The 15,611-nt window shown below is 37.5% G+C and overlaps 1 protein-coding gene across 1 annotated transcript; it reads left to right on the top strand.

Moving 5' to 3' along the window:
* LOC149957357 (sushi, von Willebrand factor type A, EGF and pentraxin domain-containing protein 1-like) lies at window positions 1–10,914 on the top strand. Its single transcript, XM_090166984.1, has 7 exons — window positions 1–43; window positions 2,771–2,941; window positions 3,004–3,210; window positions 4,335–4,409; window positions 7,227–7,505; window positions 10,344–10,373; window positions 10,439–10,914. Exons 1-7 carry the CDS (start codon window positions 1–3, stop codon window positions 10,891–10,893), a joined length of 1,260 nt encoding a protein of 419 aa, XP_090023110.1. The 3' UTR covers window positions 10,894–10,914.
* The last annotated feature ends 4,697 nt before the right edge of the window (window positions 10,915–15,611 follow it).

The raw sequence follows: 15,611 nt of genomic DNA, 5'->3' as shown, positions 1-15,611 counted from the left end.
ATGAGCAAAAAGCATTTAGAAAAATCAGTCCGAGCCTGCAAAGGTACATTAAACTTCTCTCTAACAATTGTAAGAAAGATACTAAATACACTTAACAAATTATTATTCTATTTTCTATTTTATCGTTCATTTTGTGCTGTACTACTGTCGAATAAGATACTGCCTGCTGGTGCTTTTCACATCTACGCGGACATTGTCTAGATTTAAAACTGAATGACGACTACCTTCGACGTGTATCGGACAACTACCATTTCTGTTACTTTCTGTATATTTGTTTATGAACCTTGTGTTTGTGTTCATTTTCTGTGATAAATTTTGTATTTGGAAGAATCAATTCTCTTGAAAAGGTAATTTTATATTCTTAAAGTAGGAACTACGATGGTTGACCAACGAATTTAATATTTTGGCCGCTAGGAGCGCTGTTGGTTGACTTTCAGAGTGAACAGTCTGTAGGAGCTTCTAGAGTTCGGCGGAACAGACAAATTAACCGCCAAAATTTCAATTATTCATAAATATTTCGGTTAACTGTTTTTATTCGGATAATTTTCGGCTATGGATAAAATCAAATAAAACGAATATTTCTTATCCAAACGCAGAGCTTTATTTAATCAGAGTTTGGAATTTTCTCTACCTTCGCTCCTCCATGGATTAAGTAACTAAATTCTTTAAAGGATGTCCTTCAAAAAATAGATATCTGCATAGCATAAATGGACTTAGCGGAAGTATATTTCAACCGATGTTTCGGTTAGTAACCACGAGATTTTTTTGAGGGTCCATAAAACAACCTAATCCGCTAGGGTTGGCGTTCGTAACAGAAATCAAAAGATTTTTCGCAGTTGAGGTACATATCCTTTAATTAATTAATGCATTAATTCCTAGCTTAGTGGTCAAGATGATTCGTTCGAGGAAGATTTTACTAAACCACTCACTGTGTCAACTCTGGGGAAAACTCCTATCGTACAATACCGGAGTGCGGAGTATTACGGAGGCAGTGTGTGAAATGGTGATTTGCCAATGCCAAATGGGTCTCTACTGTACTTATGCCATGGAGAGTTCACTGACTGAGTTATGACTGAGCTTGTGCATTGGTTGTAATTACGCCACTGATCGGAAGGTCCCACTACGCGCATAACGAACGCTATAGGAAATAAGTCGGAAGTTCGTTTCTAAACGCAATTTTCAAATCATTTTATTCTCGCTTTCAATAAAGATGACGTAAGTGTAGACGGAGGGGGGGGGGAGATTTCCTTTAGTTCTGAAGAAGGAACTGATGTCGACGGTCGATACAGGAGCATTTCCCGTGACACATCCGCCGCCTTGTGTACTTTTGTTGTATGTTTCGTTTGCGTAAGAAACATGAAGTCTTCTTTCCTAGGAGATTCTTTATTTATCTTAGGACTAACGACAATCTGGAGGATAAGTGAGTTTATAACTTTCTTTTTGCCAATTGTACTTGTAGTTTTAATTAATCGCAGGGTTGGCTGGCTTAAACCATGGTTTAAATCATGGTTTAAACCAAGTTATTTATTTTTTTAAAAACCGATGCTTTTTTAAATTAACTAATATTATTCCAAAATGTTTGTACATTTTCTTACCGAAATGATTACATTTCTAAACATTTACAAGGTAACCACATTTCCTATATATACAAGGTTTGAGTCTATTTGATCGATTCCCAAATGATCGAACGGGTCCCATTTGATCGAATTGCATTTGATCGAACGAAATTTGATCGAAAGCTACTGTAGGGTAAAACTACTAGTTTTTGGGAGTAAATCGAAAAGGCAACGGTGCATACGCGCCTACTGCGCGCGTACATCAACCTAACCTAACCTAACCTAACCTAACCTAACCTAACCTGACCCTATTTATATATGTCAAAAACAACGGGCCGTTATCGTCGATGTCATAAAAAATTCCATCATATAGTGTATAAAGTAAAAATCTCTTCATCTTTGTGGCTTAATACAGTTAAAGCAATGAATTATTCCTTTTGCACTTAAGCAATGAATTATTCCATCATTATTCCTTCTGCACTTCATATTGACATTCGATAAAATAAAAACATACCAACTGGTACTATAAATACTTTTGAATTCGATCAAATAGTATTCGATCATTTGAAGGTTCAATCTTATGAAACAAATGACAAATGGGATTCGATCAAATGGAATTTCGATCAATTGCAACGTATAATGATCGACTGTCGATCACATATTTTTTGATCAAATTGACCAACACCATATACAATACCTTCCTAATCACCCCTTAGGTTTTCTCATGTAGTATATAGCCCGTCGTATATAATATCGTCGTGTACAATTTTTCATCCTATATTTCACTTTATTTTATCTGTTGTTTTTCGATAAGAATCCTTATTTTTGCTAATGGTTTTTCTTATATTTTCCTTAAATTCGCGTGAAAATTTCCTATTTTTCTATAAAATTTTTGAGGCATTTTCCTACTCTCCCTGCATTTATACAAAATCAAAAATAAAACTAAAACTAAAACTTAATTCTGGTGAGACTAAAACTAAACCTAATACTTTTTTTCTGGGCACGTGAGACTTGTAATAATACTCATATTAATTTTCAGTTGATTTGTAATATTTATGCACGGTTAAACAAAAGCGAAAAATAGATTAAAAGTAAAAAAAGCAGTGTTAAAAAAACCTGAATTAAACCAAATAAACCGGTTTTTTAGGATTTTATTAAAAAAAACTTTTTTTCCCAACCCTGCTTAATCGTGAATCTCGCACTGAACCCGATAGATGGTGGTTATCCCTGTGGTCAAGCTGGTAGTTTCTCGAGTTTAGGGACTCAAAGAATTGAGTACGGAAATGGAATCGTGTCCTACAGTTGCAAAGAAGGAGTTCTCTTTGGAAAAAAGAAACGTTTTTGCCAAACGGATGGCGTGTGGTCAGGAACAATTCCAGTTTGCAGTAAGCAGGCCTGTTGATAAATTTTGGCGAATTTTCCAATTAAACTGAACTGGTTGTCGTAGTACCACCCACAAGAAAATTCGTACGAACTGTCAATCAATCCTCGTTTGATCAAAATCTGGGGCCCGACGCGTTAGAATGTTTGAACGACTTCGCAAGAACCGAACCTTGCATCCGACTGAGACCCGATGACCAGAACTCGACAATCATCATCGAGTTCAATCAACCCTACGCCATCGTTGCTGTTCAACTGAGCTTTCCCGCCTATAGTAAGAACATTCACTTCCAGATTAATAATATCAACCAGTAAAAGCGACATAGACCGAAAAGTGTGTCAGCCCTATACATTTACGCCTTTTGAAATGCCCACTGAAAGCTAGTCTCACTATCGACAACAAAACCACCAATAGATGGCTATGTAAAAGGGAGGGTGGCGGAGTGGTTACCCCTTACGCCTCGCAGCAAGAGGAGCCGGGTTCGATCCCAGCTTGTGGCACTGGGTGAAAACTCGGAACTACTCTTTCTACGTAGAGTTTGCAAGTTGTCTCCCCACTGGTTTAAGGGGTTTTCAACCAAGTTCTTCGGTTTCCCCTTCCATAAAAACTTGTTGAGGTTAACGGTAATAGTGAGTGTAGGGAGCTGTTGGCTCGCGTGGCATGAAGGGCTTGCCACCACCCTCCTACGCGTTGTAACCCGGCCACCTGAATTAATGGCTTTAAAAGACGCTTGATGACTTAGGCCTAAGATAGTGCCTTGGGTATTAGCCTAGCTGATTATTAATTAATATTTTCCCGAGGCCCGGGGATGCTCTCGGTGATAACCCTGTACAGTGGCGCCAAACATTTCTGAAGCCAAAGGCGAGAGTGCCAGAGCTGCAAACGTTGGTGTTCCACACCAAATACCTAAGGTTATATTCCCTTTAATAACCAAACTCAATTATGATTATTATTATGTACTGGAAGCATTCTTTAGTTCATAGTACGCCAAGCCTAGCAAAAGATTTAAGACCCGTCACGTCAGGACCAAAGCAAAAGGTTTAAGAACCATCACGTTAAGTTCGAGATAGACAGTTCCTGAGAATGGTGTGGTAAGACCTTGAGGTGCTCGAATAGAGAGTTCCAGTCTCGAAGCGACGATGGCAGAAAGGAATGTTTCCTAACGGCAAGACGAAATCTCTTTGATCTATGGGTTTGTTGTCTTGGCACGATTTCCTCTGCGGCGCTGGAGTGGCGAAATTTTTTAATTTTGATGACGTATTCTTTACCCACTCTCCTAGGCTCTCTTTTACTTTGCGACAAGCTCTTGGGCGTTTTGGCATACTTTAGGGTCTTAAGTCGCTTTTGGTACCAGATATGGTTTTGTGGTTAAGAGTACGCCAATTTCCTGTTTGCAGATGCTCATCGCCAAATCGAGATAGATATGTTTGAAGAATCGACCGACCCGTGGGACTCTGATGGACTTCGTTGCGGTATGTAGTCTCGTAAATTAAGTATCCGTATAAGTAACATAATAAGAATAAGTGTTACAAGTTCTATGCACAACGTATCCGTAAAACTTATTAATTTACCAGGTTTTATTCAATTATACTAACGTCGTAAGCTAAATAACGATTTTAAATTAGATTTAACTAAAACTAACTAACTTACGGGCTTAACACAGGCTCAGTTATTCGAGCTGACTAATATTCAATAGCATTAAGTTAATTAGAAAGTTGCTATTAGTTAAAACTTCTTTTAAAAAATTGAATCATAATAAGTTAACTGCCGATAGACAATGTTCGATTACAATCGATTATAAATGATTGACACTTCCCGCCGCGCAAATATCCTGGTGGTAGGCCAACCGCAGAACACGTTGGCCTACCACCAGGATATCTGCGCGGCGGGAAGAAAACGTTAAGGGGAAACTGGCAGAAGAAATCCTAGGCCTTTAAGGACTCAAACACCCTGCTTCAAAATCTAATTTAAAACTATGGTTATTAACTTCGTGATTCAATTTGGAAATTCATTAATTGTAGGCGGACTAAAATCATCGTAGCGTTTACTTCATTAAATGAGGTCATTTTGAAATGGAAAATGCTTTCTCTAATTTAAAAAAATAATTGATTAATTAAATAACTGGCTTCGCAACAATACTTTGTTTTCCCTATTCCTGGAAGGTATTCTCCGATTACTAGAGCCGACCATTTTTAGGCCCGACCCGACCCAAAAAGCTTTTTAACGATAAAGTAAAATAAAAGTTTCCCGACCCGAACCGACAAAATAATTTACTAATTTTTACCCAACCCGACCCGAAAAAAAGAATTCCCGGCCCAAAACGATAAAAAAACGTTTTACCCGACCTTACTCGAAAATAAAAGTTTTCCGACCCGAAACGACAAAAAAATTAAATAATTTTTACCCGACCCGAAAATAACATTTTATCGACCCGGAAACCTGGTCCGTATCGAGTTATATACAGGTTGTTTCAAAAGGTTATGCAAAAATTTGAAGGAATTGTAGGGGGTGAGTTGAGAAGTATGCCTGTTGTTTCCCCATTTTCCTACAATGAGTTAAAAGAGCGACAGAGCGCTTCAAAGTGTGGCCTACTAGCCCCTTGAAGTAGGCTACAACAAGCGCAAAACGAAGCAGCAGGGAACAAATCGAGGTAACCAGCGTAAAAAAGTAAACCTAAACAGTATTTAAAGTCCTTGCTGCTTGGTTTTGCGCTTGTTGCAGCCTACTTCCAGGGGCTAGTAGGCCACACTTTGAAGAGCAAAGTTATCTCTTGTGCTCTTTTCACTCATGGTAGTAAAATGAAAAAAAAAGGCATACTTCTCAACTCACCCCCTACAACTCCTTAAAAATGTTGCATAACCTTTTGAAACACCCTGTATAAGGACTGCTAGGCTAATCAGCTAAACTAATACCTAAGGCACCCCCCTAGGTCCAAGTCATCCAGCGACTTTTTAATGCCTTTTTAATTCGGGTGCCCGAGTTAAATTGCTAATCCCAAAAAACAGAGTTTAAAGCTTAAGCGTTACCATTTTTAGAAACTTCCTATGAAATACGTAAAATAATATTTTACATCAATAGATGTTTCTATAAAATAAATTGAACAAAAAATATAAATATAAAATGTTAATTTTACGTCGCAAGACGTAATCGTAGCACGCGCACATTAAAATTCGAATTTCCTCAGGCGACTCTATAACGCGCTCCGAAAAGAAAGAAAAGGTATCGCAAAAGAAACATAAAAACAATAAAGCCAAGTTACTTTAAAGAAAAACCTATTATCACGAGCTAACGTGCACTAAATAGGCTTAAATAATAAAGCCAAATGAAGATGCTGCTCGCCATTCTTAAAGGGAGTATAATATAACTGGAAAATATTCTGCTAACAAGCGCTACTTACCGTAAGTATGGAAGTCTGCTTGCAGGCGATGACCAACGTGACGTCGAAACTGAACGCGAAAAACATTACCGTAATAAACCGGACTCAACGGCGAGTCCGTTGAGCGTTACTGAACGCAGCCCATATATTTCCTGTTCCGATATGGTATTTCATATATGTTTATTACGTTACTGTATGCACAGACCACCTACCCCAAGAAGGACTTGCATCGACCTAAAAAAAGGTGTATCAAAAGTGATGTGCCTTTCTTTTACAGCAAATAGAAAATAGCGCGTTAAGGTTTTTTATTTTACGAAATATAAATAAAAACGTCTTGCACGAGCCAGTTTCTACAATACATTTATTATTGTCGCACGTGTTCGTTTTTGTAACTTTAAAACTGCCTCTACTTGGCGTGAGATTGCGCGCTCTGAAAAAAGCAGCATCACATTCGAGACATAAAAAATGAAATGACTACCAGCGATACATGTCCCTCTTGGGGTAGATGATCTGTGGACAAAGTGACATCTAGAACCAACTTTCCGCATTGTTAATGTAAATTGTTCCTTGTCAGTAGTTCCACAACAACGGTGGTATTGGTAGGGAATATTATTCATTTGTTTTCAAGTTATTTTAAATCTAAATCACGAGATAACACTATAGCACCAATGGTTAAAAATGCTTAATTAATACTCGACATTTCAACAAGCAATGTCAGAGTGAAATGCTATCTATTATTAGTTGGTTTTTTCAAGTATAAATTTTTAATTATACACATCGAAATAGTTTAAAGTTATTCACTTTCTGGTGAAATATCATATAAATAAATTAAATAACTACCAGCGATACATGTCCCTCTTGGGGTACGTGGTCTGTGCTTTACGGAAACCGTTTTCCCTGTATTCGAATATAGATACGCAAGAGTTGGATGTTTACAAATGTCCCAGATCAATAATTGCCGTTTCCATGAGAATACGATTTCTTTCGACACTCAACAAAGTGTACATTTACGAAACGCTGCAAACTGAATTCTGTTCTTCACCGGACGTCCCAGCTTTCGGCCGATATATTGTGGACAGTGATGGGAAAGTTCTGCACTACAGTTGCTACGAAAATTACACTATCTCAGGAAAAACTCGCTCCGTTTGTCTAAGTAACGGTACTTGGTCAGAACCAGCACCAAAATGTCGAAGTAAGAATCTATACCCTATTCCATCTCCGGTTTAATTTAAGGCAAGTGACGGCACGACGTGAAGTAGGTCCTTTTTTCAATAGATGTCACTAGCGTCGAAATCCAAAAGGCGGTACTTATAGGTACCCCTCGCGTTGTTTGGATCGTTTGTAAATTGGTCAATAACATAAATTACATGTGTCAGATTTATAGCCCGGTGTACCGGTAAGATTCAAACCACACCACCGGAGGTCTATCATCAGAATGTCCTACGCCGGCATCCACAAGCCCGGACAGGTGACAAAACCAGCATGGGTAGTAGAACCCTACTACTGATGGTCGCACCCTCGACGCAAGCCACTCAAACCAGCAGAAGGTGCAGCAATGGTTCGACCAGCTCGCCACTTCGCACACAGCAGTGGGAATGAGAGCGGATGCTCTGGCAACTCCGGCCGACACCCTACCTAGGAAGGTAGAGAGCCAAACTCTTTGGAAAGAGCTCCTAAAGGGGAGCGACGAGTACACATTAGCCCAAGTAACCCAGCACAGCTGGCACCGGAGATCCCGGTGGACTCCAAAAGGCCGGGAAACAGGGCCGCCGTGCCCGCAAATGGAGGCCCGCCGCCCCACAGCAGGCTACCCAATCCGCCGAGGCGGCCAGGTTGCCTAGACCCTCTCCGTTAGCCTGGGCCGAAGCCCAGTATCCAGCCCACACCTGACCGAAGTCGGAGGTGGATATAGGACCATTTGGACGGAGCTAACATCTCCCAGTACGCCACCGCCCTTATGGGTTACAAGAGCCGGACCCCGACTCCCCGTTAAAGCCACCAGTTATTGCACACTCTAACCCATTTAGGGCCTAACATAAATTACAGCAATTATAAACAATATTTCACATGGAATATATAATTTAGGTTAAAGTCCACTAAATAGAGTATAAGCCCCTGTTATTAGAGATGGCCATGAATCTATCCGATTCTTCGAAAAAAGCGACTTTTGTTTACAAACGATTCAATCAACGCGAGGGGTAGCTATAAGTATCGCCTTTTGGGTCAAAATGTAGCTCAACTATCTTGTTTTGATGTCAACGATAGTGACAGCGGTTGCAAAAAGAGCTACTTGACGTCGAGCCAACACTTAAAAATTAAATGTGGAAAAATTTCCGGAAAATATTCCGCAGATCGAAAACATAAAAATTGAAACATATATAATGTATTACTTTTGAAGGGTTTTTATTGTAGACTAGTCTAGACTCTAGAGGTTTAGTTTTACTTTTGGATTCCTGAAAATGAGGCGAAAATCCATTAAAAAATTTAGTTTAGTGAACAATATTAGGCTAAGGATGGAATAAAAACTTTTTATTTTTTCGGAAAAATTCGGAAATATTAAAAAAATGGCCTTGGTCATTTTCTAGAAAATTTTCCGACTTACAACTCTAAATCATTCGTTGAGTTTGCATGGTCAATTCCCTCCGAGCACTTAGATTCGAGGGGCAGGTCACTTCCATTTTGGGTGCGTCTTAATCATAGTAAAATTATTAAATCAGGGTAATCGTGATTAAACCAAGGTAATCAAGATTAAAAAATCTAATCAAGATTAGAAAAAATAATCACGATTTAAACGAGATTTAATCATTCTAATCTTTTTAATTAGATTTAATCATTTTAATTTGATTTTATCTTTTTAATTAGATTTAATCATTTTAATTAGATTTAATCATTTTAATTTGATTTAATCATTTTAATTTAATTTAATCATTTTAATTAGATTTAATCATTTTAATTTAATTTAATCATTTTAATCACGATTTAATCAATATAATCTGTCGAATCGAGAATTTATCATTAAAATCAAAACTAAAGTACGATTTAATCATACTAATCACGATATAATTTTTTAATCAGGATTTAATCGTTTTAAACAGATTTAATCATTTTATTCAGATTTAATCATAATTAAATCAGATTTAATCCTTCTAATCATGATTTAACGTGATTTAATCAACTTAATCGTGATTAAATTTAATTTAATCAAAATATTCACGATTAAATCGGATTTAATCTTTTGAGGGGTGCGTCGTTAATCAAGGAAGTGACCTGCCCCTCCCTTAGATTTCCTATTTCGATAAATAAACTATTGGCGGGGATAGCCACAACCCTCCACACGATTTAAATTCGCCTGGTCTACTTATTGTAGAGAGCTGTTTGGAAATGGGTTTTAAGCGTTTACAACGGTAACCGCGGGAATGGGCGGCGATTAGATTTTCGGTTAGGGAATTGATTTTAAAATGAAATTGAATTCGGAAATGGGTGGGAATGGATTTTTAATCTAATCGCAATACTTTGAATCGGGGATGGGAATGGTAGTGAATTGGTGGGAATGAGAAAATATATGTCATATTGAATGCCAGGCAGCGAGGGAATGGGAATGGTTGTAAGACAAATGTTTTAACGGAATTGGGATGAGAATAAATATTGTTTAAACGGGAATGGGCGCGAATTGGAATGGTAGAGAATGGAAAAATATATCATTTTGCAATGGGAATGGGAATAGGAATGGTTGGAACAAAAATGGTAGAACGCAAATGGGATGGGAATGGATATAGTTTCAAAGGGAATGGAACTGGTAGGGATTGTAAAAATATATCATTTTGCAATGGGAATGGGAATGATTGGAACAAAAATGGTAAAACGAAAATGGGATGGGAATGGATATGGTTTCAAAGGGAATGGGCGGAAAACAAATGTTTGAACGGTAATAGTATGTGTGAATGGATACTGTGTTAACGGTAATGGGCGGAAATAATAACGGCTCTGCTTCAAATGCAACTCTGTCTAATGTGTTGGTTTTACTTTACAGATAACATCACGCGCGATTGCTTAAAAACTGGTGAGTCTGCTTCTATATTATCAGGGAAGATTTTTCAGAAGATCGCAATTTTTTTTCTTTCGCAGCGCAACGTTTCAATAGTATATTTTTTGTACCGATTGGCGTGTTGGTCATTTTAATATTGATCATTGTAATCCTGGCCTTGCACTCATGCTGGAAGAAGCGTCGTCGAAGTCTACGCACTGCACCCTGCAACATTTGTTCGAAGGAGTCGAAAGAAGCAGGCAGGGTGCCCTGTCCTTTGCCGAGGACCGACGGCAAAATGCCTGGGATGTATTTGCGTCATCTGTCAGGGCAAAGCGAATCCAACATTTCGAACTATTACAGCGACGTCAACGACCAGGGTGATTACATAACCGTTCTAGATGGTCCACGGGAATATCGATCTGACAGAACCTCGCCAAATCTGTACGACGACTGTCTCGGACGAGAATCGGAACTCTACGCGGATTGTACCGCTGTTCCTCAACCCCCGAATACCAGATTCTCCCAATTGAAGGGAAATGCCAGGCAGTTCTAATCATAGTCGAACTTTAGTTGCGTCTACCGAACATTTTAGTAACAATATACCGTTGATTAGTAGTTTTCCATTAACGGACTAAAGACGAGTTTGGTTTTCAAACATATTGTGTGTTTCGAACAATTATTGACGTTAATTTTAATGAAATAGATAGTTATTTTTATGAACTAAACTAATTACAGGTGGAATTATACAATGTTGCTCTTAGCTAGGCGTAACAAACACAAGGAGAACGCAGCTAGCCTTTAAACACTCTAAAGCAGTATTGTGTACAAATTTCATTGGACGAGTCTTTACGCTGAACGTTTTACGGGCGGGGGGAAGACAATTTCGGAATTTTCCCCTTCCGACGGCAGCAGGCGCTAAAGCGTCTAACCAATGAAAAATGTACACACGAAAATGCACGACTTTTGGCGGGTTGCATTCTCCTTGTGTGGGGTGCTGTGTTTGTTGCTCCTAGCTCTTAGCATCACGAGACATCATATGGTTTTTGGTCACGCGCGATTTGTACGTGCACTAGAAACTCTGCCGTTGCTCGTGACATTAGAGAGGTTAAACAGAGCGCCCTAGAAGTTTGAACGACAATGTCGAGAGTCACGTGATCATCGTACACGGTTTTATTTTCGCGTTTATACTTTCGGAGCCGGGACCTTTTATTACTTAAAGACGACGCCATGTTTCTGCGAGCTAATGTGAATATCTCAAGCGTTAAAATAAAAATACTGAATATTAAAATTTTTCTACTCAATAAATCGATAAATATTTATAGCAGGTTGTTCTTCTTCTAGCAACCTGCATTTTAGCAATCGAAAATACTGGTTTAAATTGAAATGCTCCTAAGCCTCGTATATTTTAGGCGAAAAAGGAGAACGGAGACACATTAAAGTAAAGCAGGGTACACGAAAACAAATGTTGGTCTTTAGACAATACTAAGACGCCTACGCGCCTTTTAGTTTTGGTTAAACACTTTTTATTTTCGTCATGTACCCGGGTTTAGCATATATTTGTAAAATGTGTTAAAATTCTTTAGTAACTGAAAATGTTTTCTTTAGCAGTCAAAGTAAATGCACGCTTAAAGAAATTAATTTAACGAACGTGTAGATACTACCGACGTGGTCGTTCAAACCTTTAGAGCGTTCTGCTTAACCGCTCTATTAGCTCGCGCTCGTAGAGGTGAAGCTATGACGTTGAGGGCGACACTTTCTCACTAAGCTCTACTGTCTTCTTCTTCATCGAATCAACTATTGGGCATTTAGATTTCCAGTTTGAAAACGGAGACTTGAAGGATGATATATCCATTGTAGCATAAGTAATAAAATACCAAAAGTATGGCAGTTATCAAAAACAATCACCGAACTGATTTTCAGAGTTATTGCGCAATCAAGGTTTAGTTCAGTGAAGAGCCCCTAGTATTTAAATATGCGCAAGGGAAAATATTCTAACTATTATACCAAAGGCGATAATATATTATTCAGTTCAGTAGCGAGTCCAAGTCGGAGATCGGTGAGAATGACAGTTGAGTCGGAAAATTAGAATTAAAACAATACTTATTGTTATTATGTTACTTTAGCTAAGCCTATTGTACATTCACTTTTCAACACGAAAATTATTACTAACCTAAATAATAAACGAATTACTAAAAAATCAATGTCTCTAAATTCCTTAAAATTTCACGAAAAACATAAATCGTAATAAAAAAAAATAATAGAGGTTAAGCAAAGCGCTCTAGAAGTTTTAACAACAACGTAGGGATAAACATTCTTTTAAAATCAGTTTAGCTCGCTTCTAGTTCGCCGCCTAACGCAACCAAGTAAGTTTGTAATCGAATTCTAAGAAATTGCACACCTTTCGCTAACTCAGGGTACACGAAGAATTAAAAACGTCGTTTGAACAGGCGTTATGTATGGGTATGAGTGTTGTCGAAATACAATTATTTGTTTTTTCGTGAGACCGGGTGGCCACGTGTCATCTTCCCCTCCTCGAAAAGAGAACCTCCCCACCGCCGCGGCGAAGGTTTGAATACGCCACCTGGCGACTGCCGAGCGAAATTGCCGTCCTAGAAAAATTTGCTCGCTGATAATTTCGGTTCATGTATATCTGCTTGTACTTATTTCGCCAAATTCATCTTAATGTACAAGGGCTAGTCGTATTTCAATTCAAACAAGTGTTTACGCTTTTTAACAAGTACGCTGCTAGATAAATAATAAGTTTTCATGACTCTGTCTCGATTTGTGGAGTTGTAAAATTATAATTACCAGTAATGTTATTTAAACCATAGAAATAGAAATGAGACTAGAACCACGATCAGATTGGGGGCAGATGTACCACCTAGAAGTCCGTCATTAGAATATACATTACCGTAAATTACAGTTTTATAAACGTTTTAAATTTACTGGCCTTGAAATAAAATAAGCTTAGAAAGCTTATGTCCAATGTCTTTCCCTTTCTTTTCCAGGTTTTTGTCTTTGGACATTTTGTTCAGGCGAACTTTGTCATATAACATAATTAGGTCAGTGGCGTACCTAGACCCTTTGACGCCCGGGGCGGGTCACGAATTTGCCGCCCCTCCCAATTTCCAAAAGAGCCAAAACGCAATGTAAAGTATATATAATATAATATTATATTACTATAAATAAGCGTACAATATTGTGCAAGCCTAACATTATGGTACGACCAAAATTTTAACCTAAGATTATTGTTTTGTACAATAATTATTGTACGTCTGGCAACACTGATTTCAAGGCAGTCTAACAATGTAAGTTAAAGTAAAGTAGAGTAGATCTCGTAATTTGTTAAGATGTGATAAACGTATTTAAACCGAACAAAATTTTTTGCACTCGTTTCGATTTTCGTGCTATAAAGGTTTTAAAATGATATTTCCCCATCATAGCGTACGTAGACACGTATCATACGTGTCTACGTATAACTATACGGTATAATTAGTATTTAGTAAGAATTAAAACGGATTATATATAACGGTATATTAGTATTACCTTAAAAAAAATTATGTCGTCTTGTGTGGTCGTGCACACTACTACATCATAACAATATGGAACGTTTGAAAGAAACGATAAAGTTTTGGTTTCACTTTAGAGTTTAGATTATATATTGATAATATTGTTAGATTTTCGATTTTAAACCAAGGGTTAATTCAAGATTAATAAACTTGGTTAACAATTTACTATATGTATTATCAATGTAATGTAAAATTAATGAAGTAAAAACAAATACAGAAAAAAAAGAACTTACAAACTTAAAAGTCGGTGTCAATGTCAAATGAGTAATCTACACTACACAGCACAGATATATTTCAACTATCCGTATAATCCGTTTCCGTTAATCTAAAAACTGAAAACGATCGGCTAAAACTTCGACGGACATTTATCTACGGTTATTACTACGATAGTAGCCGCCGGACTCAGGAAAGTAAAATTCGTATTTAAAAACTTGTATAATTCTAATACTTTCTTCAGTTATAATTATACCCGATTTATCGAAAAATTTTATCCTAAGGACTGAAAACCTTGTGCCGTGATAGAATAAAATAAAATCAAGGTCATAAAATGAACTAAAGAGGGGCCCTCTGGAACTCCCCAGGGCCGTAGCTAAGTCTCAACAAATTTTTTGATTTTTTCAATCCTTTGGAATTGTTTTTTTAATTTTTTTGGGGGCCCCTAGGCATGTGCCTAGGATGCCTACCCTTATATCCGGGCCTGCTCACTGCGAGAAAAGACTAAACGTTAACCATTACTAAAAAGACGAATTTTTTTCTTGAGTGAAAAATGCCGCCCCTAGGTAGGTGTTAGTATATTGTTAATCTTTTGATACGGAAATAAGGCCATATTTGGAAAAGCTTGGCCGTTCCCCTTTAAACACTATAAATATATTACGGTTTGCCACGTAAGCTCGATAGAAATATGGCAACGGCTTGAAGTTGTTAAATATTAGACTCAGAAATACAAACGGGAAAAGTAAAATGTCTAAATTGAGAAAGATTTTTACTGGTACTATCAAGGGACATAGAAGAAAAAGAGTCTGCCCCCGTGTGCCCTAAAACTTCCAACTACTCCCTCAGTTCTTTTCCCCGTTGGGGAGGCGCTAGATTACTAGAAATTTTACGGGCGTAGCACTTTGAAAATGCGTTATTCGGCTGAGAAAAATAGTGTTGCTGAAATTATACTCCTTGCCTAGTTGCAACTTACCAAACACGTTTTTACCAAGGCTTAGTGTGTTATTTAATATTATAATTCCGACACCACATTGTATATATCGGAAAAAAATTTATAATTATTGAATGTTAGCAAGAGGCACTCTTGATGTTAGGAAGTACTGAAAAATTAAAAAAAACCAATTGAAATGGAAACTAGGGAAATTAGCTTGGAAATTATATTGAAAGATTATGAGAAGGGTGATTTCTTTACAACTGATAAAACTGGAGTAAGAAAACAGGCAATAAATAGAGATAACGGATGCCTAAAATAAATATTAGAAGATATGAGTTCTCAGAATAAGCAAGAGACATACTATGTCTCTTGCTATAAGTAACTAAAATATATATTTTTTTAATATAAGCACAATTTTGATTGATTCTTAACATGTATCTTCATAAGGCCCTGAACAGTAGTGAACACCAATTTGCCGAAAATCTTTAAGCTTTGCAAAAGCATTGTACTGCGTTGACTTATTTGTTAACTTTTCTTTCCCGACATTTTAAAATT

The sequence above is a fragment of the Leiobunum rupestre genome, chromosome 2, assembly GCF_980474605.1.
Source record: "Leiobunum rupestre chromosome 2, qqLeiRupe1.1.hap1, whole genome shotgun sequence".
NCBI lineage: Eukaryota > Metazoa > Arthropoda > Arachnida > Opiliones > Sclerosomatidae > Leiobunum > Leiobunum rupestre.
This window is presented reverse-complemented; position numbering and strand designations above follow the sequence as displayed.